General features: G+C 37.6%; 2 protein-coding genes across 2 annotated transcripts in view; both read right to left on the reverse strand.

Moving 5' to 3' along the window:
- LOC114662140 (heat shock factor protein 3-like) overlaps positions 1 to 14,887 on the reverse strand; it is a 31,163-nt gene extending 16,276 nt beyond the window's left edge. Inside the window, exons 1-7 of the mRNA XM_051934508.1 lie at positions 14,791 to 14,887; positions 12,206 to 12,267; positions 12,027 to 12,111; positions 11,743 to 11,828; positions 4,529 to 4,723; positions 3,336 to 3,441; positions 941 to 1,004 (exon numbers count right to left, since the gene is read on the reverse strand). Coding sequence (XP_051790468.1) covers positions 941 to 1,004; positions 3,336 to 3,441; positions 4,529 to 4,723; positions 11,743 to 11,828; positions 12,027 to 12,111; positions 12,206 to 12,267; positions 14,791 to 14,823 — 631 coding nt within the window. The 5' untranslated portion in view covers positions 14,824 to 14,887. The remainder of the gene's footprint in view (positions 1 to 940; positions 1,005 to 3,335; positions 3,442 to 4,528; positions 4,724 to 11,742; positions 11,829 to 12,026; positions 12,112 to 12,205; positions 12,268 to 14,790) is intronic.
- Positions 14,888 to 14,956: 69 nt separating this feature from the next.
- LOC127529775 (heat shock factor protein 3-like) overlaps positions 14,957 to 23,886 on the reverse strand; it is a 61,596-nt gene continuing 52,666 nt past the window's right edge. Inside the window, exons 4-5 of the mRNA XM_051934516.1 lie at positions 16,411 to 16,535; positions 14,957 to 15,091 (exon numbers count right to left, since the gene is read on the reverse strand). Coding sequence (XP_051790476.1) covers positions 14,989 to 15,091; positions 16,411 to 16,535 — 228 coding nt within the window. The 3' untranslated portion in view covers positions 14,957 to 14,988. The remainder of the gene's footprint in view (positions 15,092 to 16,410; positions 16,536 to 23,886) is intronic.

A 23,886-nucleotide genomic window follows, 5' to 3' on the forward strand; every position in this document is an offset into this window, starting at 1 on the left:
ATGCAAATGATTGCAGAAAAGGTAAAAGTTTTGGATATGTTGAAGGAAGGAAACAGCTACACCGCTGCAGGACACCATTACAACATAAATGAGTCCACGATTCTTTTTATTTAAAAAGGAGGAAAAGCATACAAGATCTACGGCCGCAGTGTCTTTTAACCAGGGCGCAAAATGAGTTGCAAGTGGACGTTGTAAGGCAGTAGTCTGGATGGAACCTGCTTTAGGGATTTGGATTGAAGAGTGATGGAAGAAGAACAACGGCGGTGCTAAACAGTCGCCTGAAGAGGCTCCTTTAGAAGAGCTGTAACGCTATCCTTTGTTGTGCAGTAAAATTAAACTCATCGTTATCGGACAAGTTGTTGTGTCATTGTTGGTGAGTAACCATAATTATTTACGTATAATACTTATTACATGTACATAGTTTAGTGTCACTGTACACACATTTTATTGTATACAATTTTTCTTGCATTGTACGTATTTATTGATGGTGGCCTGTCTGTCGTAATGGCTGTAACATATGTGATATCCGAGACGCTCGATATCTTTAAAATAATATTTAGGTTTTACTGTATGTAAACTGTGTTTACGTACATAATTTCAACGAATCTTACCTAATATCTAAGAGAATACAAAGGGTTTATGCTGTATAATTGTGCGTGAAATGTTTATAATAGTGTGGGAGAGTTTATAAGGGCTTAAAATATATAAAAATAACCACATGAACATATGGTTTCTACTTCGCGGATTTTCTTATTTCGCGGGTGGCTCTGGAACGCAACCCCCGCGATGGAGGAGGGATTACTGTATACAATTTGAACAACAGGAAGTTACAAGAAATTTCACTCTTTTACTCGGATATGTTGAACAAATATGTCATTCAACAGTAACACTCTAGCACTGCACAATCATCAAAAAACTGTTTACTGACTGGGTCCCTCACCTGTACTCTCAGAATCTTCTTTTCTGGTCCCTGCGCCATCAGTGTTTTCAAAAATCTCACTAACCTAAATGAAATTACAGTGTCATTAGTCTGGTAAAAATACACACAATGGAAGGAGCATCTATTCAAGGATTACAGTACAGGTGATTTTTATATTTAATGTATCTTTAAAACAACTGGATTAAACACACCCTCCCATAACCTAGCCATTAAACAACATGCCTTGCCAAGCCTCTCCATATTGCATGCTCTTCAATGGCATTCCCAAAATTAAGACCAAAGTTAAAGTGTTTAGAAAACTCTGTCTACTTAAAGGCAGCACATTTGATGTGCTTTCTATCATGTTGGTATCTGCAGCAGAGACATCAGGGTTGAAGAGCTACAGACAAAAAGTAACAAATGTCAATAGCACTATAAGGACAGAAATAAAATCTTTATGTTGTATACAGACTATGTTTCTAATACTGAAGTCAAAACCCACCATGCAGGCTGCACATTATAAACTAATAATTCAAATTGGTCACTGAATACTAACAAAGATTCAGAAACAAGACAGGAGGAAGACATTTGGTTTAACAGAGCCCTAGCCTGTCATATAGTGAGGAGGGTAATGAATGTCAAACTTTGAAGCATTGAATGATACATCACCAGTGAAAGCCACCCCTCATCCTGATGAGAAGGCACTGTGTCTGGAACCGGATGATGTTCTACGGACTTTGAGGAGAATTAATCCAAGGAAAGCTGCGGGACCAGACCAGATACCAGGTTGTGTACTCAAAGGATGTGCGGAGCAGCTGACACATGTCCTTACGGATATATTTAACATCTCTCTGTGTCAAGCTGTTGTGCCATCTTGCTTTAAAACCTCAGAAATCATCCCAGTTCCGAAAAAACCCATAGTCACAACCATGAATGACTATCGCCCTGTAGCCTTAACATCAATAGTGATGAAATGTTTCGAGAGGCTGATCAAGGACCACATTACTTCTGTCCTACCCTCCTCTTTTGACCCACTCCAATTCGCCTACCGCTCCAACCGTGCCACAGAGGATGCCATATCTATTGCACTCCATTTTTCATTGGAACATCTGGAGAATAGACACGCTATGGTCCGCATGTTGTTTGTTGATTTTAGTTCGGCTTTTAATACCATCATCCCTCAGAATTTGATCAGCAAACTGGGCCCATTGGGACTGGGCATACCTCTGCAAAACTGGATATTGGACTTTCTAATGGATAGGCCACAGTACGTACGGGTAGGAAAGAATAAATCAGATACCATCTCCTTGAGCACAGGTTCTCCACAGGGGTGTGTTCTAAGTCCCCTCCTCTTCACGCTCATGACCCACGATTGTTGTGCCAAGTTCAGCACAAACCAAATTATTAAGTATGCGGACGACACAACAGTGGTGGGTCTCATTCGAGGTGACGGGGAAGGGGATTACAGAGAGGAGGTGAAGTCATTTGTGGAATGGTGTGATAAAAACAATCTGATACTGAATGTCGAAAAAACAAAAGAACTGGTGATCGACTTCAGGAAGAAACAGCTGATACACATCCCGGTCTACATTAAGAACACTGCTGTGGAAATTGTGCAGTCTACTAAGTTCCTGGGAGTTAATGTGACGAAAAACCTCACCTGGTCCCTGCACACCTCCTCCGTCATCAAGAAAGCTCACCAGCGCTTGATCTTTCTGCGGAGGCTAAAGAGGGCCCATCTCAGTAAGTCAGTCCTCACCACTTTTTACAGAGGGACCATAGAGAGCGTGCTAACCAGCAGCAGCTCTCTGTGGCAGGAGAGCTGCAGCGCTTCGGACTGGAAAGCACTGAGGAAAGTGGTGAGGGCTGCGGAGAGGATCATTGGAGCCCCGTTGCCTAATGTACAAGATTTGGCAAAACAACGCTGTCTGGCCAGAGCTGTGCGGATTTCTAGAGACCCTACTTATCCTGCCTCTGAACTCTTTTCCCTCATGCCCTCAAGCAGAAGGTACCGCAGCCTGAAATGTAGAACTACCAGGTTTAAAAACAGTTTTTTTCCTACTGCCGTTCGTCTTTTAAATGAAGCATTTTAGTATTTTATTGTAGGCTGATTTTAACTATGTGTTTTTATTAATGTCTTGTGCATCGTATTTTCGTTCTGCAGCACATCTTGGATGTTCTGCTAAATGACAAATAAAATTGAATTGAATTGAATTGATTGAATTGAATTGAAATTGATACTGACCATAATGAAAAAGTAACTTTAGCAGTTTCTATTCCCATAATTTTTTAAGGAACAATACAAAAACATTTACAAAGATATGAAACTTCCTTTACTATTCATATCTTCCTCATTAGCTGCTGACACATTCCAATAGTGCTTATTTTTCCATTTACCAAAAGAAAGCAAACTTACATCACTGACAAAATCAGGATCAATGTTAAGCTGTTTTCCGGACAGCATAACCTGCAAATCTTCCAAATTCTCATCAATGCAATTAAGAAAGTCACGAATTTCTAATCTACATAAAATAAGACAGAAAAGTCCATTATAAGACAAGCTCTACTACTATACATTAAACAGTTACAATGTTTAACGTGCTCATGCAGAATATTAATTTATTTTATTGGGTAATTAATACTATTCTCGCTTTTTCAACTGGGTTTTATTATTTTCATTCTGTGACAATAGTGGTATGATTGGAAATTGATCAATAAAGCTCCCCAATCTCCATGTCTGACCCTGAGTATAACAATGAAGTAGTCACGTAAGGTGTAACTCTGGGATTAAGTTTCTTAAGTCAAGAAAATAAAGAGTGAACTTTATTGTCCATTGCTTTGCTAAATTGCTTAATTTGGGCAGGCATTTAATCATGGGGAAATTGCAACATACCTTGGACAGTTCCCATTTATAAAAAGAATGACACTAGTTCAATTTTAGGGCACACTGGCTTATTAAAGTGAATACACAAAAATATATAATAAATACAATTGGGTTTTAATCTAAACAGAACTGATCAAGAAACAGTTTAATACATTCCATGTCATCCTGATCAAAACATCTCACCAAAAACACTGAGAGACAGTTAATAAAACACACAAAAACCATAACAAATAGTAAGATGACAGACCATAAATTCTAAACAAATTTTCTTACAGCTTTGATAATAGCAATAAATAAATAAATAAACGCGGCACGGTGGCGCAGTGGGTAACGCTGCTGCCTCGCAGGTGGGAGACCTGGGGACCTGGGTTCGCTTCCTGGGTCCTCCCTGCATGGAGTTTGCATGTTCTCCCCGTGTCTGCGTGCGTTTCCTTCCACAGTCCAAAGACATGCTAGTTAGGTGGACTGGCGATTCTACATTGGCCATAGTGTGTGCTTGGTGTGTGTGTCCGTCCTGCGGTGGGTTGGCACCCTGCCCGGGGTTGGTTCCTGCCTTGTGCCCTGTGTTGGCTGGGATTGGTTCCAGCAGACTCCCGTGACCCTGTGTTCGGATTCAGCGGGTTGGAAAATGGTTGGATGGATGGATAAATGAATGAATGAATGACGAATTAATACATAAATATATAAACCAAGCCTAAACTGTTCTTGTAACAGGTTCTTGTAACCTGTCTATTAAAGAGCTACATTCAGGAGCAGGCCTATCAATGCACTGCACATTGAAGCACTCAGTTTTACTGGCTGCCTCATCACTGGCAAAGGAGTCAGTGACTGAGTCACACACAATGTTGCTTGTTGAAGCTTGTGGGCTGGTTACACAATCAAAGCTGTCATTTGGGCACTCCTCTGGCATAATCTGGACCCTGCAAATATCAAAATCTGTCAGAATGGAAACTTTTTTCTGTAATATGAAAAAGGAAAAAAAAATTAACAATATATTAAAACCTACTAGACAATATACACAGTGTAAAAGATTTCATTGTTATGTGACTGGAGAACAAAACATCACAATCTTTAAAAAAAAATCAATAAAAGTCTCAATGGCATTAGTGTAAATACATTTTTCATTCAAATTACTATGCAATTTACACAATACCGACATTACTTTTCGAAAAGACATAAATTACACTTTCTGCTGGATAATTTTTTATAGGACAGCAAAAACATTGGTGGCATCAATGCTTATTTTTTCATAACAAAATGTAGCAGAGTTGTGTGTCCTCATCTCATAATTAGACACTTGCTTTAAAAAGAAAAAAACAAAAAAAAATCATTTTTATTTATAAAGCACTAGGCTTTGCCCCCTGCTTGCTTCGCTTGCCAACCCCTGTGTTTGGTTTTCAGGATACACACTTTTAAGATTTTTTTTTCTTTGAATTGTTGCTATTTCATTAGTTTCACTTTTATTTCAGAACTTCTGTAAAAACAACATTTGGAATCTTTGGAGTCCTAATATGCTGAATCTTTTAAATAAGGTCAGTGAGTCATGTGTTTAATGACTTTGTACCATAATTCAGGATAGGTTTCTCTGTTTGGAATTTCAGCACAGACAAAACGATCTACATCATCAGCAATTAATATTTTTTTTTTGCAAAGTAACCAATAAATGCATGTGAGGTAAAATACGTTTTTGAAATTCTCTGACTTAAACTTCAAAGCCGTACAATATTTACATACTTCTGACATATCACCTATGTCCATATATTCGATCTCTATTCACCTTTTCGTTATTTCTCCGAGTAATAATGTCTTTTTTTGTTGTGTTAATGCGATGTTTACTGTCTTTATTTTGACACTGTCGTTTTTTTCTGCTTTCATATTCTGTATCTTGCTCAGCATGTGTATTGTGCCTACGTTTTTTTTTTTTTTTTTTTAGTCTATTGAATTCCAGTTTTCATTATCTCTAACCTGCTCTGCATGTGTTTGGCCCCCTTGTTTTTTAACCACTTTATGACGTTTTACTTTGTTTTCTACTCCGGTCTTTTATTTCTGACCTCGCTTTGTCCTGCTTTTTTTTCAATGACACCAGGGGCCTCATGCATAACGCCGTGCGTAGAATTTGCACTATAACATGAAGTAAGCACAAAAGCCAAAATGTGCTGACGCACAGAAAAATCCAGATGCAGGAATCTGTGCGTTAGTCAACTTCCGCGTTCTTCCGCTACATAAATCCCACTCAGCGTGGAAATAAATGCACGTGCACGCACTTGCTGTCCCTCCCCAACTCCTCCCAGAATTACGCCTCTTTGAATATGCAAATCAATATAAATAGCCCTTAAGCCCAGCGTTCTGTGAAAAGGCAATGGCAAAGGTACGAGGAAAAATAGAAGAATTTCAGCGAATACCAAATGAAGGCAAAGAAAAATGTACTACTTGTTGGTTTAAACAGTTATATAAGCAACTAAAGGAAGTTGATGAAGTGACATAGCGTGTCGGAGAAACTCGAAAGCTCAAGTTCCACAAAGTCGCACAGTGCCCGAAATAAAAAAGTTGTCACATATCAAAGTCGGCGTGAAAAGGTGACTCGTAGCCCACCGTCTGAGTGTCATATGAAAGCTTATTAGGGTACAGTGAAAAAAAAAAAGGTACACAGTGTGAAAAAAGCACAAAATGTCAACTTTAATCTCGAAATTTCCACTTTAATCACGTAGTTTATTTTGTCATTAAAGTAGAACATCATAAACTTCATCTTAAAATTGTTTAATTTACTAGTTTCTCAAATCCCATCGTAACTAATGTAGCACGTTAAATGCTTTGTTTTGTATTTGATCTTATATGTGCCCGAATCACTATGTGCTCTTCCTCCGACGGGACACAGAATCCATTACGTTCGTAATATTACAGCTCTCTGAGTAATTAAAATACTGAGAAGTATACGTGATATAATTTTCATGATGATATGAGTTAAAGCATGTTATTAAACATGGGAACACGGGTGGCGCAGTGATTGTTCATGTCTTACAGCAAAGTACTTACTGCGCCACGCGCGACCTTCAATGAAATGCTTTATTACAGAAGTACTGTCTTTTTCAAACGTACTAATCTCCAATTCCTATCCTTATTTTTTTTTCTCCAAATACCCAATCGCCACACAATCAGCTCTATAATAGACGTTAAGCCATCTGTAACCTTAGAACTCCGATTGTAACCTTAGAACTCCGATTCTTCAAAACTTTTAAGGAATATCGAAATATCTTCGTAATGTTTAATTATTCTATCCATCTATCCTTCCAGTGTCGCGCCAGACACAGCATGAAAACAGCATGAGGAGGAACAAACAGTGAACGAAGCTCAAGCTTGCTAGTGCTGCGGCACTGTGATAGTTAAAGTTTTATCTGTATAATATAATCAACATAGTTTGCTGCATTTCATCTTAAAAATGATATCGTCATCATATGTAAATACGCGCTTTATAAAGTGGCTCAGGTTGTGCAATATTACAACTGTATCATAAGTACAATTACCTCACGGTAACTTGCAAGTACAAACAGTTCTACAAGGAGCACTTGATGGACTGATTGAGTGCATTTATAGTTCTTGGGATGAAATTGTTTGTGAACCGCAAGGTCCGAACAGGAAAGGCTGTGAAGCACTGGTCGGATGAGAGCAGTTCAAATAGCTAATGGCTGAGGCAGCTAGTGCTTGATGCTGTATACTGATAATTCTCTTTCCGATCAGCTGCTGTAGATCTGTGATTCACACTCAGATACAGTGATATAAATACTCCGAGTGGTGCAGTGAGAGTAATATGGAAAAAGATGATCCGCTGTGGCAACCCCTAATGGGAGCTGCTGACAGTAGAAGAAGGTGCAGTGAGAGTAACAACGCTAAAGCAATTATGGTATTTAGAATAGTTTGACCATTCTGTGGACCATTATATTGTTACAGGTTAATTGCAATCAGATGCATTAAAGTTATGAATGATATGCGGTTAATTTCAGTGTATTTGATAAAGCCATCGTTGTGGATGTGGATCTAAGAAAGGGTAACCACACAGGAACAGTAGCACTGCTTTGACGCTGGGTGCCTCCAGTCTGCAAAACCGAGCGGAGAACTTACGTACGACAGGGTATGAGGTACTGTGGAAAAATGCGTGACTTTACGTCAAGTGTAGGTTTTATGTATCGCGATTTGAACGTGGAAACGTTCTTATGCAACATTTCTGTGCGTACGCATCGTTTATACATGAGGCCCCTGGTTCGTGGTGATTATTTTCCCTTTTTCAAGTGATAATTTCCATTTGTTTGTGCTACTGCGATCTTTACTTTCTTTTTTTTTTGTATACTTTCTAATTTTCCTACTTTCATATTCTTTAACTTTCTCCACATGTGTATCGTGCCAACTTTTTTTTTTTTTTGAGCCTTTCGAATTCCACTGCTTTCATAATCTCTAACCTGCTCTGCATGTGTATAGTGTGAACATCTTTATGAAGTTCTACTTTGTCTTTTACTCTGTCTTTTAATTCTGAGCCCGATTGGACGTGCTTTTTTCCAATTCCACTTGTTCCGGGCTGATAATTACTTTCCTTATTTTCTGAATTTGCACCTAGTTTATTCTTTTTTGCTCTTTTTTCTCTCCAACGCTTTTGAGTCTCTTTTTTCCGCGATGCTTTCTTCTTCACTTAGTCGTCGACGTTTCATTTATAACGTATTGTCCTTATACGCTTTATATGCACTGAGACCCTGAATCTGTACGTGCTCAAATCTTTTAGACGACTGAATGTTTTGCTGCCCGTTGTCTTATTTGATATTGGTTTGTAAGTAGGGCGTGTCTTGCAAGAATCTCATGTTCTACGTCATCGCGACACGGTCCTGGGTCAATCTCTTGGCACAAAGTCTCTTATTTAAGGTCCCCGCAAGATGCTCTGTGGCCATTCTCTTTTGTCTCGTGGGTCTTTTAAGTGTCTTCCGTGATCTTAACGTGAAGATCACGTCTTGTCTCCCGTCTTTCTCTCCCAGGACTTTTTTTTTTTTTATAAGAGAGAGATATTTAAACCCAACAAATGTTAAGTGTTGTACATAAACACAGAATAAAAAGTTCAGAACAAAATATATTAAACATATAAAAATGTTCAATTAAAAATAAAACAAATACAAATCTTACAAAACCTTTAAAAGTCTATAATAAAAATATGACACCACTACCTTTAAATACCTCCATATCACAATTAAAATATAAAAGATTTTAATTAAGATTTAAAAATATCAACAGTGTTTAAAGGCCAGATGTAAAAGGGCAGACTATTACATAGAAGAGGGACAAATAAGGACACATTTAGTGTATAACAATAAAATTAACATGTAAGGATATTAAGATAATGTGCACTGTACACTGACAGTATTCTTAACAGATCACAAACATATTCACGGTAGTAGGGAGCCTAAGTCTGTCTTAGTAGTATTAAGCACAAAGGAAGAACTGACCATGGAAACGGTACTGATTTACATTCACATGGCCCATTTAATCAAATTAAATAAAATGCACGTCTTTGGGAATATTGTAGAAAGGCTGGAGGTGACAGTGAAAAACACAATAGCAGATCGTGAAAACTGTACGAAAACAGTTATCAGATCAAGGATTCAAACCAAGGACACCAAATTCTTGACGGAGCAGTGCTAATAACTGTCCTACTGTTTGTTGCTGACCACTCCTTGAATAAGAATTCCAAATAACGGGTAAAATATGGCAGAAAAAAGAAAAATAATACATTATCAGTAAAAATAGTCCAATTGAATTAAATACTATAAATAATCTCTCTATACGGCTCAGTCTGATTACTATTAAAATTATTAACTGAAAAGAGAAAGAATCTGCAGGGTTTAAAAGAAACTGTTAATGATTTTGCCTAACAAAATATAAAAAAGGTACAATTCTGTCAAATATTAGAAAGCTTATAGTGTTATAGCTCAATTCTTATTAAACATTTTAAACTTTCTGAATCTGAGATACACTGAACTCATGACACCGTAAGTATAAAAATGTTAATAAGTATTATACAGGGTGAGCCAAAATGAAGTACCACATTTCTTAAGGTCATTGTGTGAGGTAGAGGCAGCCAAGTGGGTTGGGGTGGGGGGTCCTTTGATAGGTGATCACTTGTAGTTTTCAGTAGGCAACATGCCTTAATCCGGTGCGCACCATGCTTTTGCTGTGGAAGCATTCCTTAAAAACAACGAACCCATCATCACTATGCAACTCACCTTCCAAAAGCACATCTAAGCATTCCTCCTAATAGTGACATCCCAAATCGGAAAACAATTCTTCAATGGGTGGCTAAATTTAGACAGACGGGTGCAACATTGAACAGAAAATCTCCAGACTTTATGTACACCTACACCCAAGCTGGAAAGGAATCAACTTTGCAGCCTACCAGACAGAAGCATGCATCTTGGGCATTTCCAACACATCTTTGAGGAGGATTTTGCATGAGCAACAGCTTATATGGTACAGAGATCCACTCAAGTTTTGTGGGAGATGTTTCCGGGGAAGGTGATCTTCTGCGTGGTGATGTCAGGTGACCTTCATGTTTGCCTCATCTCGCTCTGTGCGATTTCTTCCTGTGGGGCTATCTCAAGTCGAAGGTATACACACACAGATCTCAAAACCTTGAAGCCCTCGAGTATTGTATTCACCACAAAATCACTGCTATTCCCCTTGAAATGGCTGAACAAGTCATGTGAATGCTCAGAAATCGACTCGAAGAGTGTATTGCTAATGATGGCCACCACCTTGAAGACATCATTTTTAAAACACAGTGAAAAAAATCTATTTTGCATATCCTTTCTTGTGTAGTAATGAAATTTATTTTATCTTGTAGCGTTTTTATAGAACAAACGTTTGAAATGTGGTACTTCTTTTTGGCTCACCCTGTATATGGACATTATGTATTCATTTAATGGTGTAAGATGCATCGGACAATAACAATTTAGAATGCATGGCCCTGAGGATGGGGCTATCTTAAAGGCTACAGTCTAAAGGACATGTATTAACACATACATCCTACTGGATTTATTATGGAAGGGAAGATGGCTTTAATGGACATTTGTATAGAAATAGTTAATAATTTGTGTGACCCCAAGAAATTGTTACATTTTAATTATGGAAGTCAAAAAAATGGGAAGCCATTTGTTTTTTTTTGTTTTTTTTTAAATGTTTGAAGGTCAGTAAGCATATAACAAGTTTTATGTATGCAGACAGCATTTTTTCCTTAATTTGCTGTTGAATATCTGAATATACTAATTGCAGATATAAATATTAAGAAAGTTTAGATATTAAAGTTCTTACAATAAATTTAATCAAGGCCAGGATCAATATAAAATGGACATTTGTTATTTTTTTATTCTGTTGCCAACTGATATTTGATAACTATAATTTAATTTAAATCATCTCAAAATGTATTTTACATTTTACAAGTACTTCGTTCCCAAAAACTCTGTATTTATTCAAGTATTTTACACAGCATTTATTTCTTATTCATTATTATGTTGTCAGATACAAGAGCTTTTTCTAGCGGCACTGGACTCAAAGCAGGAATCAACCATGAATAGGAAGTCTATTTCTATTGTGAGGTCCACACATGCAGGTCTACCTACACATACTAATATGGGGTGATTTAACAGTAGGCACTAAACTCCATGAACCCATGTTTTTGCAACCTGGAAAACCTTGATTCCCTGGATGATAAAAAAGAAAAAAAAAAAAGAAAAAAAAAAAAAACAAGCAGATATTTGAATATGTTGAAACTACTCAGTTACAGTGACTGGACTGCGATTAAAACTCAGATCCTAGTAGTTTATGCATCGTCAACTAGCCAATAAAAATTTTTGATTGTATACACATAAAACAAAATACCATTAGTACTTTAAGACATTACGAAACATACTTTTCTGTCTTGTCAGATGAAACCGTCATATCAGTGATCAGATTCCCATACTGAAGTTTATCTTGACTCTTGTTATTGGGTTGAATCTGTGAAATAAATTCACCACCAAACACAATTTAATTAATATATTAAATTTCCCAGTGATTATTAATGTGCCCCATTATTATACTTTAAGCATAATGTGAAATGCTAGTTCAACCAATTGGAAAGACCAAGTAAGCATAAAAAAACATGACAAAAAGATGTACAAAATAGTACAAAATGTATTAGGCAACAATGCTTACCATACTGATGGCTTCATCTGATAAGATCGTACTAGGGATAAATACCTTGCACTTTGGCTCTTCAGTGATACTTGGCATTAAAGACCTTGAAATAAAGAGACAGATAAACAAAAATTTGGGTAAAAGCAAAATCTCCCAATTTGTACGATTCAAATGATGACATTAATAATTATGTTTACCATTTTCTTTTTATTCCTACAATGCAATTTCCATGTACAAGGTCCATGATAAATTGGATGACCTGAAAGCAGACCATAATGAAGTAAACACAGACATACAGGCCAGTAATCAACTGTTTTTACCAGTTTGAAACACTGTAACTAATGAAGATTCGTGAAATGGCAAAAGTTATGAAGTTATGAGTCTGAACAATAGTGCTCATTTAGAACATTTTACCTAAGAACTAGTAAGCTATACAATAACCAATTAAGTTAGAAGTACATCTTTAATTTTCAGGGCTCAAAATTCACAGATCTGTCGGGCAAGCTAGTAACTATAACATTTACTTTCCGAAACTAATTTTGCCAAATGCACTATAAGAGAATATTATTTATAGGCTTTCTACAATATTTTCTGATTAATTATATTTTAGCACAAGAAAGTACAAATGTACTGTAATTACCTGAAGAGCAAAGAGTATACAGCTTCAACAGCTCCCTTCTAAACTTTATAATGAATATGGATGTTGTAGCGTGCGGCCGGGGCTCTTTCCCAGCTGGGACGCCTCCACGCTGGGAGGACTGGGGGAGCAAGCCTGGCCAGAGTGTTACCTCCCCCAGGACGATAGATGGCAACCCCCTTGGGTTGCAGTGGTGCCTCCGACTCCCGCAGGGCTTTACGGGAGTTGGAGTGTGGTGCAAACCGGTTGGGATCTGCAGGCGCCGCCATGGGGTTCTGCAGCAGGAGCTGCTGAGCCCTTATGGGGATTTCTTACGCCACACCTGGAATTACTGCCGAGAAACGAGTAATCAAGCACCTGGAGCACTTCCGGATGCCTTATAAAATGAGCCAGCAGCCACTACCCGAAAAGTCAAATTCATGAGGAGGAGCGACGAAGCTTGACCCGAAGAGTGAAGGAGGAGAAGGAAAAAAGTGTAAAGGAAGGGATTAATTCTTTGTGCTGGGAATGTGTTATACTTGTGGGGAACGGGGAAGGCGTTTCCCACAATAGAAAAAGAAAATAAAAATCAAGAGTGTGCCTTATACTTTTGTTCCACGCTTGTCTGTGTCGGTTTCAGCTGCTGGGGCCAGCCTGGTGGGCCACAATGTGTAGAAGCTACCATTAGGAAAAATAAGTAAGAAACCCTCAGTCTTACATTCTCAATTTCCCAGCCACTAGGCTTGTTTTAACAGGCATGCTTTCAAATAATGAGGCAACACTGCCTCAAATCAACGAGCAGTTCAAAGCACCTGACTTAACAGCTTAACAGAGTGTTCCACTGTACCTAGATTTCAGGTTACTAAAGATTTAGATTTAGTTCTAGCATTTTAAATACTATCTCAGGATGAAACAAGTATATCAGTTTCTGAATATGTGGAGAAGGCCGAGATGAGGTCATAACAATACATTTGAAACATATTGTGTCGTTTAGATTTTAAAAATTAAATACAGTGGAACCTTGGTTTGCGAGTAACTTGGTTTACGAGTGTTTTGCAAGACGAGCTAAACTTTTTAATAAATTTTGACTTGATAAACGAGCGAGGTCTTGCAATACGAAGTAGTATGTATACGCTTTGTCTGCTGAGCGTCATGTGATCACAACTGAGCTGATGGTTCTCTCTCTGAATGGGTAATCGTCTCCTATTCTCCGTCTGAGTCAGCGTGCCTTACTCATATAGTCAACATCCGTACGAGCGTATACTGTTTACTACAGCATTGTGATTGTGTGTGTGTGCTGTGACATGCGAGTCCCCGTCTTGCACCCCAAAACACGAAGTTGAGTCTCTTTAGTAACACCAGCTTTATTCAGCTTGAAACAGCAACAGCGCGGTTATTTATTGTAGCGGGATCTGCCACTCTCCTATACACAGACTCAGCAGTCAGGCAGGATCTTGGCCAAGTAATACTGTACCCTGCGCATTTATAATGTTCCTTGTATCACCCATCGACGGCAGGCGCTTATAGTATGTCCGCGATCTTTTCGGATTCGCTTTTACGGCGAACTGCTACAGCACTGGGAGACTGTGATTGCTTTGGGACGTTCTTCTGCGTGTCATCCCGTTGGGTGGAATCCCACAAGAGTTTAGAAACTCACTCACACCAGCCATGATTCTTTTCAAAGGTAAAGTGCAGGTTAATTTGTTTTATGTATTTTTACTTTATATTTTTTATTAATCATTTTTATATGAATAGTTTTGGGTTGTGGAACGAATCATCTGTGCTTCCATTATTTCTTATGGGGAAATTCGCTTTGATACACGAGTGCTTTGGACTGTGAGCATGTTTCCGGAACGAATTATGCTCGCAAACCAAGGTTCCACTGTATTCCAAAAGTAGTAGAAAAGATTGACATATAGTAGATGATGCTGCAGTACAGACTTCAGATGCCTGTGTTTTATTTCCTTCTAAAAGTATATTACATTTATCCCAAGCAATGCTGTTCAAGATTGTTGAAAAAAATCCAAATGGTGTTTTACTCAAATAAAACTTTGGAAGCATTTATAATTATTTTTGTGCAGGTTCCAAAAAATCAAGCAGTGAAAGATTCTAACTGTCAGCATAATCTGACTGAAAAGGGAAATCTTTCTGCACATGTATACTTACATGTTTGGGTCTCTCTAAGCATCCTTGTTTCATCGTACTTCACCCTATCCATTCTTATACACAAAATGTGTACAGGTATGGTTACAAGCAAGTAAGACCAGTATATATTGCATTGCAAATTGTTTCAGCTTAATACATCAATATAAAACATTAATTACAAAGAAGCAGAATGTGTAACTAGCATACATGCATTAATTATTAAAAAGAAAGTGGTAGTAGTCTTGCCTTTTTAAGAAGTCTTTGCTGTTGGCTATGCTTACGTCGCATGTAAGCTAACTCCCTCCATAAATCTTTGTTTTCCCTAATAAAAGAGGAGAAAAAACAGCTGAAGGTTTATAAATAAAACTTTATAGTAATTATATTACCTGTGCACATTGAATAGCATATTGTATATACACACATACATACTGTATATATGGCCCATCACAAAATACATTGCGCATCCTCACCAGATCAGATATTAAAGTAGTGCATAAACTGGGAAACACTCTGCAGACAGTTCTTTTTAATGCCAAAAGCAATAATTCTGAAGCAGAGACACGAAACAAAGTATACAGCATACCATGCAGTATATGCCCAGCTATATATGTGGGACAAACATCTAAAACCCTCACAACATGTATACAATATTGCAATGCTCCCAGAAGGCAAGACCCATGGTCTATGATATATGCACATTCCAATTCAACCGGACACATGTTTAACCGGGATATGAGTGCTAGAGAGCTGGCTAAATCTTGGCTATCAAATGAAAACACCATTAACAGACATTTGAACAAAAAAAAAAAAAAAAACACCTTACTAATCCAACCCTCTTACACAGACCTACCCCCACCCCTTTTCATTTGCTACATATTTTCTTTGATTCCTGTATGTCTAATCATTTTCCTCTGATGATGATGATACCTGGTAGTTGTTGAAAGCTCAGAAATAGTAGTAGTATTTTAAGATTTGCGATTCATTTTTCTCCCTTTGTAGATTTTTATGTATCTATCCATCTGCATACATACATACATACATACATACATACATACATACATACATACAGTATGACTCACTCGTTCATCAAAAAACATTAGTTCCTGTTTAGTTAAATAAATAGCTTAAATTTGGCAGGATTGTACATCTAAGTCAGTATCCATCAAGAAATGATATTTTGCTATAACAGCATTTGGTGTTAAAACCCCCATAGTAAAACTAAATACTACAAAACCTCAAAAATGCATTAGCGAGTTTGATTGAAATTTATTGATTTATAGAAAGAAAAAAACCAACAAACTTATCAGCTACTTTTTATCTATATTTGTCTATAATAAAGCTTCAATGAGTGATGCATTCTTAAGCAGCACATCCTATTTTGCTTTTGTTGTGATCGCAAAGAGAATTAGGGCATGCAGTTCATGTAAATGAACACTGCAAGCTGAACACCACCACTGTACAAGCCGATGCTGTAATCATGCAGAGAAATAGGGATGGCAGCTAGTGAAAAAGAGCAGTTGCCCTACACAGAAAAAGAGAGCTGCATAGAAAATAAGATGTGAAGTGGACAAAATGCATAGCTTGAGCATATCATTCCCATACCAAGAAAACCTCAAACTTATATATCCATTTGCAATTTACCTGCTCAGACTCTTTAACTTCTCTTTCATGTTATCCTGCTTATCTTTCATTTGCTGCACATTCTTCACAACTCTGTGGATATCTTCCTGCTGGATCTGCGTGTCATCCATTTTAACAGAAGATACCTAAAAAACATAGTTTAAAGCAAAAACGTTTAATAAGTAAACACTAATTCTTTGAAAACAAACCTACTTGAAATTTAAACATGTATGGTATAGGAGAAGAAAATCGTTATTAAACTAGAAAATTAAACTACATAATCTAGACAGACCTTAAATATATATATATTTATTTTATAGAAGAAAACTATTTTTGCCTTACTGACATAAATAGAAGTTTAAAATTTCAATAATACTGTCAATCTGATTTTTCAACCTATGATACAAACCTGTACCAATATCTACGTAATTTAATGGAAATAATAAAAGGGGTAAAAACCACTCAGGACAGACATTTGTCTGGTAAATAAATACCTGTTTTCAGAACAAAGTATCATAAAAACTATAGCTATTTTTAATTAATATGCTCTTGACAGTTTCTACTTTTAAAATTATCACCAAGTTTTTACATTTTCGGTATAGAAACTTTGGACAGTACGCTAAATACAGTGAAAGTTGCTTGATAAACTTAACGAAAATTATTTTTTTCTTTAAGTTGTATGTCTTTGTTGATGTGTTATCTGTAGGAGTTTAATCAAATCCAAAGCTATATCCAACTAATATTATTATGACAATAAAATATTTATTTTTTAGATACAAAAAAATACTTCTACAATGAACAGAAAGAAATCATACCAAACAGAATACCATGGTAACATTGCAAAACCAAATATCAAATTATTAGTGGCATGAAAGTGTTTTTCAAGAAGGAAGGAAATGTTGGGAATATGAATTTTACTGTTTTTCACCAATATTCAACAGATAAATTGGTGAATCAAAAGGAGACTCTTTGACAAATAGGCACAAATTTTCCAGTTATTAAAAATACTGTATATTCTTTCCAATGCTGTATACTTAAAGTGAATTTATTTGCATTAACGGTAACATGACAGGATTCTGGCTATTACAATTTGTTTTTGTTCACCTAAAACGTGAACATTTTTGGATTAACTTTGATTTAAAAAAAAATACCTCTTTACTATACACAACTCTAAAACACAGTTGTAGTACGTAGCTCACTATGCCTAGAACAGAACATTCAACATCAATGACAAACATCTCATTTCAATAGCTGATATTGGGCTGAAAGGGTGCCTAGAGGTCACAGATACACTATTCAAATTGGTCTGCAAAGACATGAAATGATAGACTCCAGCAGAAAGCCACAGATTTTTTTTTTTTTTTTTTAGGATGGAAACTTTTTTAAGGAGTGATACATTATTTGTATAATGTTTGCTGTGACTTTTTTTTTTTTTTTAGGGGGACAAGTTCCACCAAAGTTTTCATATTTTACCTTAGCCACTGTAATCCTGAAATAAGGGAATACCCTAATATAAAAACATACATTAGGCCAAACATTTTAAAAAATGTAAAATTATTTAGCAAATGTTAAGCTTTTAAATACCATAAAATATGCATTGTGAAAGCTGTTTTAAGGGATAGTATCAGATTATCTTTGGTAGCACATCTGTCCGTCTAATAGCTCTTCTCTCTACTTTCTCTAGTACAACTATGCATTTTTCTGTAATATAGATGCTAAAACTGCACACACTACTCCAAATTAATATTTGCGTTTACATGTGTGAAAAGATGCTAATTGTTGATTTTGCTTTGGTTCACATCTTGGCTGATTTGGTTTCTGATTTTTTTCCATGCATTTAACAAACACAAGCATGGAAATTTCTTTGCTCATTTTCTGCATTAGTTACATGGGAGTAAATACTATAAAACACTGAACTTGCCTTAAAAAATTGAAATATAATTATTATCAAAGTCATCTTCAGGTCGTACAGTGGCTAGACTACATCTTTTTATACATAAAAATAATCACAAAGGCTTTAATGGTGAAATGTACTAACTTACTGATGAATGCTTCTCTGACATGTAAATCTATTCATCAGTCACTCAGCATTCTATATAGCACCTATAAACAGCGCACATCATCCCAAGGCACAAAAAGCAGGCAAGAAGTCACATCTTAATGGTTTTTTGCAACAGTTGTATTATCCAATAATCTATAATGATCCACGATTTGCTTAAAACAAAAAGAAAAAAAAAGAAACTGTCCAACTGTTACTCTTTAAAGATTTTAAAAGAGATAAAAAAATTCAGTTTGACTAGTTTGCATAAGTTTACTGTAGCAAGATATATACCACATCATACTGAAATTGGAAAATAACATTGATAAATTCTGCAAATTTAAAAAGTATTGTTTACTCTTGAAGATGCTTAGTATTAAAACATTTTTGTCTTTATATATATATAATATATAAATATAATCACTATTGTGAAGGACAGCCGGGTCCCATGCCCGGCAGGGACGCCCCTACTGCATCTGTTCCGGGGGAGCTACCATGGACAGCTCAATACCTCCCCCGGGACGCTTGGTGAGAGCCTCCCTGGCAGACGATGATTCCCCAACCGGGCGCATGGCTCCATGGGAGATGGAGTCCTCCACAGCCTGGTTGGGGGCTCGGATGGCCGCCAGGGGGAGCTGCATGGACATTGCAGCCCGGCTGGTCAATTCCTCAGCCCCACCCGGAAATGCAATTAGGCCCATGTGATTAAGCACCTGGAATACTTCCGGGTGGGGTATAAAAAAGGCCAGCCACCACCACTCGAGAGAGCCAGAGTCGGGAGGAGGAGGACTAAGCCTGAGGAGGAGTGGTGCTGCCAGAAGGATTGTTGCTGTGGTGAGATTTGTGCTTGTTTGGGACTGTGTATTGCCTGTGGGTCACGGGGAAGACGTGCGCCCACGGGTGAAGAAAATAAAACGTGTGTGTTCAAGACATACGGTGTCTGTCTGTCTGTGCCGGGGGCCTGGTCTTTTACAATTATATATATATATATATATACATATATATATATACACACACACACATACATACATACATACATACATTAGACCCCCACAAAGTCGCGGTTCAGAGTTTGCAGCCTCAGTCATTCGCAGATTTTTCCTTAGAACCTATCTAACAATTATTACCGGAAACCGCAAATATCCTCTGCAATTTTTCTGGCTTTTTTTATGGCAATACTGTACTGTAGAGAGAACAGGAAGCAACTGCAGCGCAAACGCGGCTTGGGATGGTGAAAGTAGCCAATAGAATTTGAAACTGCGACTCCAAGCTGTCCCTGCAGAGGCTCTGATTGGTCTTCGGCTGAGGGTGCTGGGGCTATTGGGGTCAAAGGATATCAGCTCGGCTTTTACAAAGGGGGCCGGTGACCAAAAGCAAAAAAAAGTTTTTGTAATTTGTGTTTCAAGTTCCTGTCTCTCTGTCTGCCTTCTGTTGGGTTACCTGTACTTATTTGTTTTGTCTTGGATCGTTTCATGTTTGGCGTCTACATTGTCTGCCTGTGTACATGAGGACTGTAAGTGGATTCATGGCCATCCTGCAAAGAAGCGCTCCTGAACCCATCTTCACCATTTCAGAAACTAGCGGTAGGACTATCTTTACAGTCCCATTCAACGTGCAGATCTCTGGACTATCTGTTTTCATCATTACATTTCACCCGTTGCCGTTTTTCATGATTTACTGTGTGTGTTTTGTTCGTGATTTGTTGTATTTAATGTGTAATTGCTGTAAGGGGAACAGGGGAGGTATAGTTGTTTTCATTTGTTTTCATTACATTCTTTATTTGCTGTTTGATTACTGGATTGCTTTGTTTTTGTCTGTTTGTGAGTGTGTGCAGGTCGGGTCAAAGTCCCCGGAATCTCCACCATAAAAATAAATAAATCGCCGTCTTCTTGACGGTGTGCATCTTAGCGGCACCGGACTGCTACAGCGTTATTCATTTCTCCTTGCTGCTGATTGACTGTGATGCATCTCCAGCCGAGTGTTCTTGTGTTTACTGTTTTGTTCCTCTTAACCCTTAAACCACCACAAGTAGCTATAGTCGTTTCCCAGTGTCATTTGCGAGCACGCAGGAGCTGACTTAAAAGCCTGAACAGCGCCTGTCCTTTTAGGATGATTGCTTCGTTTCCCTCTCCTCCCCCAACATCCTCTACTCCTGTTGGGGGTTGTGCTCCACTATGAGGTTTGTCTATTCTTTAAATCTATAACTAACTGCATACGGAGCTCGTTTAACTTCTGAAATGTTTGTCTATTTGAAGTACTTGAATAAAGTTCCTGCCTCTACAATCTCCTGTGTTTCTGTGCAATTCTGTGACCCAAGTGTGACACCCTGCAGCACTACAGCCTGACTGTCTTTGGGATTGAGACAGCGTCAGCGTTTACCTCTGTATGTTTGCATGCTGCCAGTTCAAGTGCAGCTGGCTCGGTGATTTACTGAGTTTCATCCGTCAGTTGCATCTTGTTCCAGTAGTTTTTTTTAAAATAGTTTTTACAGTTCATTAGCAGTGTGTAAAATGATCAGTGTTGCAGTAATTGTGATGCTCTTTGCATGGAAAAAAAATGTGTTCTATTAAAATTTCACTTTTTCTTTGTGAATTGTGACATTTACTTAAAGTGCAACAAAAAAAATTTTTGGCGTCCAGGGATGCACCAACCCCCAAGTATGTGGCAGTTTAACGGTTAAAGCCTCAAGATGCTGTCGAAACGCCCTGCACCTTCTAAGGCTTCTTTCTGGCAATGAAAACATGCTTGCATGAATTACAGTACATATAGCGGTAACATCGGCATTTTACATTCTAGCACTGCGGGAGACATAGCAGTACAGTATACAGGTTTACCTTTACATTCTTTTTTAGGTAATGCATTAAGCTGAGTTTGAAATCAAATTAAAGGGTTTTGAGGGCATATTTAGGGTTTAAACTATAAAAAATAGGCATTTTTTTTAACCACATCCAAAATTTGCGGTTTTTCACAATTCGCGGGTGCTCTAGGAACGTAACCCCAGCGAATTTTGGGGGTGTACTATATAAATAAATATTAGTCATTTTTACATGTGCAGTAATAAGAGCTGAGACTGACACACATTTTTGTTTTCAGTAATATGTGAAATTTCATCTTATGTATAAAATCATGGAAATATATGAAAACAAAACTGTATATTATACTTCCTGCTAATATACACTACGAAGAGTGACATAGTTGAGCATTTTTTTTTAATGCAGATGCCTTATAGCTTAGCCAGTTAAGAGACTGAATCCAAGTAAATTTAATTTGGCTAAGTATGAGAGGTATAGGGAGATTAAAAAAAATTCAGCAACATTGCAGTACTTTTGTTAAGATGCATTATAGTAGGGGACAATTTTTGGAATTTTTTTCTTTTTATTTATTAAATTGCTGTGGTATGTTTAGGTTTATGAATCTCTGCAGCAGTGATAATGTTTGCAGTGTGCCACCTCTAGAAATAAAGAGGACATATATTTAATTGCCATTGCTTTACCATTCACACAGATGGCACACTGAAAGTAATTCTATGACATCACATAAAAGCCAGTAAAACATGACAGTAAATTGACTTTGTACAGCTACATAGGGTATCACCTGCATGAGGTGCGATCCAAAAGTTCCCGGAATGCATTTATTTAAAAGCATACACACCAAATAACAATTAATGGTGAACAGTTCCTTCAAAATAGTCACCCGCTGAGTTGATACACCAATCCCAGCAAGATTTCAACCTTTCGAAGCAGCTCTGGAAGTCATTTTTTGTCAGTGTGTTCAAGACGTCGGTTGTTACCGCTTGGATCTCCTCCACCATCTCAAATCCGTGTCCCTTGAGCCTCATCTTCATCTTAAGAAATACAAAAAAAAAAAATCAGACGGCACTAAATCAGGGGAGAGCGGAGGGTGGGGAATGCCAGTAAACTTTGTAGAAGCCAAAAATTTGCGCACAATCAGAGATGTGTGAACTGGTGCATTGTCGTGATGCAAAAGAAATGACTTGTCAGCCCACATCTGAGGATGTGTTCGGCGAATTCGATTTCGCAAACGCCTTAGAACATCCCTGTAGAATGCTTGTTGCAACATTTCATGGCGTTCTTTTGCTATTTTTCCCAGTTTAAAACAGAATTTAACACACACTCTTTGCTCTTTCAAATCACTCATTTTCACGAACAACCCTTCACAGACGCAACCGAAGTTTAAACGAGAACTGCGACTTGAAAAACAACTGCGCTGACATTATAACGTGTGATAACAGCTCTCAAGGACAACTTGAACTGCATTCCAGCGGCGATTGATATAACCACACCCTTCTGGCTGCAGAATAAATGCATTCCGGGAATGTTTGGATCGCACCTCGTATATAATGAAGCAGCAAACAGTTGCAGGCACAATGCAAATAAAACCTGCACTTCAACAAATCACTGACAATAGTCATGGGCATTTTCCCCATTTATTATAATAATAGAAACCTGAAATGTTCAACTGTACTTTAAGTGGCTCATATTCTTTATTATACATTATTGAGCTCTACATTCCTCAAAGTATTTCTCATTGCAGGGAGGAAGACGGAAGAAATCATTTGTTTTCATGTCATGACTTGGTTTCTGTACAGGGTTAGCTGTTGTAAGAGAGGCTCCAGCTCAATACAACCCAGAAAACGAAAGGGTTGGGGAATAGATGAAGGCTGTTTTCAACTTATTTTTGTATTACAGTGGAACCTCGGTTCACAACCATAATTCGTTCCAAAACTCTGGTCGTAAACTGATTTGGTCATGAACCGAAGCAATTTCCCCCATAGGATTATATGTAAATACAATTAATCCGTTCCAGACCATATGAACTATATGTAAATGTATATGTTTTTTAAAGTTTTTAAGCACAAATATAGTTAATTATACCACACAATGCACAGCGTAATAGTAAACTAAATGTAAAAACATTGAACAACACTGAGAAAACCTTGAACAACAGAGAAAACTAACACTGCAATAGTTTGCGCTATAGTGCTACCAACCGCTGGCTAAAAACACTTTTTTTTTTTTTTTTTTAATGAGTTTTAAGCACAGGGAAAAAAATGAACATTTGAAAAAATCCGTAATTTAATAAACCACCAAGCAAAGTAACATTGCACGCTACGAACCGATCGCTGTAAACAGAAGTGAAAACAAAATCAAGCCCAGTGCATTCTTTAACTGCCTTCCTACCTTATGCGTCCAGCCTCCTCTCTCTCGCTGCCTGTGTGTGTGTGCTCTCTCTCGCGCTGCCTATGTGTGTGTGTGTGTGTGTCGCAATCTCTCGCTCTCTCTCTGTTGCTCGCTGCACAGGAAATGCACAGGGAGAGACTGAACACGTACAAACCGAAAGGGAAACTGGCTTGTTCGTATACCGAGTGTGTGGTTGTGAACCGAGGCAAAAGTTTGGCGAACTTTTTGGTCGTAAACTGATTTGTACGTGTACTGAGA

Source organism: Erpetoichthys calabaricus, chromosome 12 (genome assembly GCF_900747795.2).
Source record: "Erpetoichthys calabaricus chromosome 12, fErpCal1.3, whole genome shotgun sequence".
Classification (NCBI taxonomy): domain Eukaryota; kingdom Metazoa; phylum Chordata; class Cladistia; order Polypteriformes; family Polypteridae; genus Erpetoichthys; species Erpetoichthys calabaricus.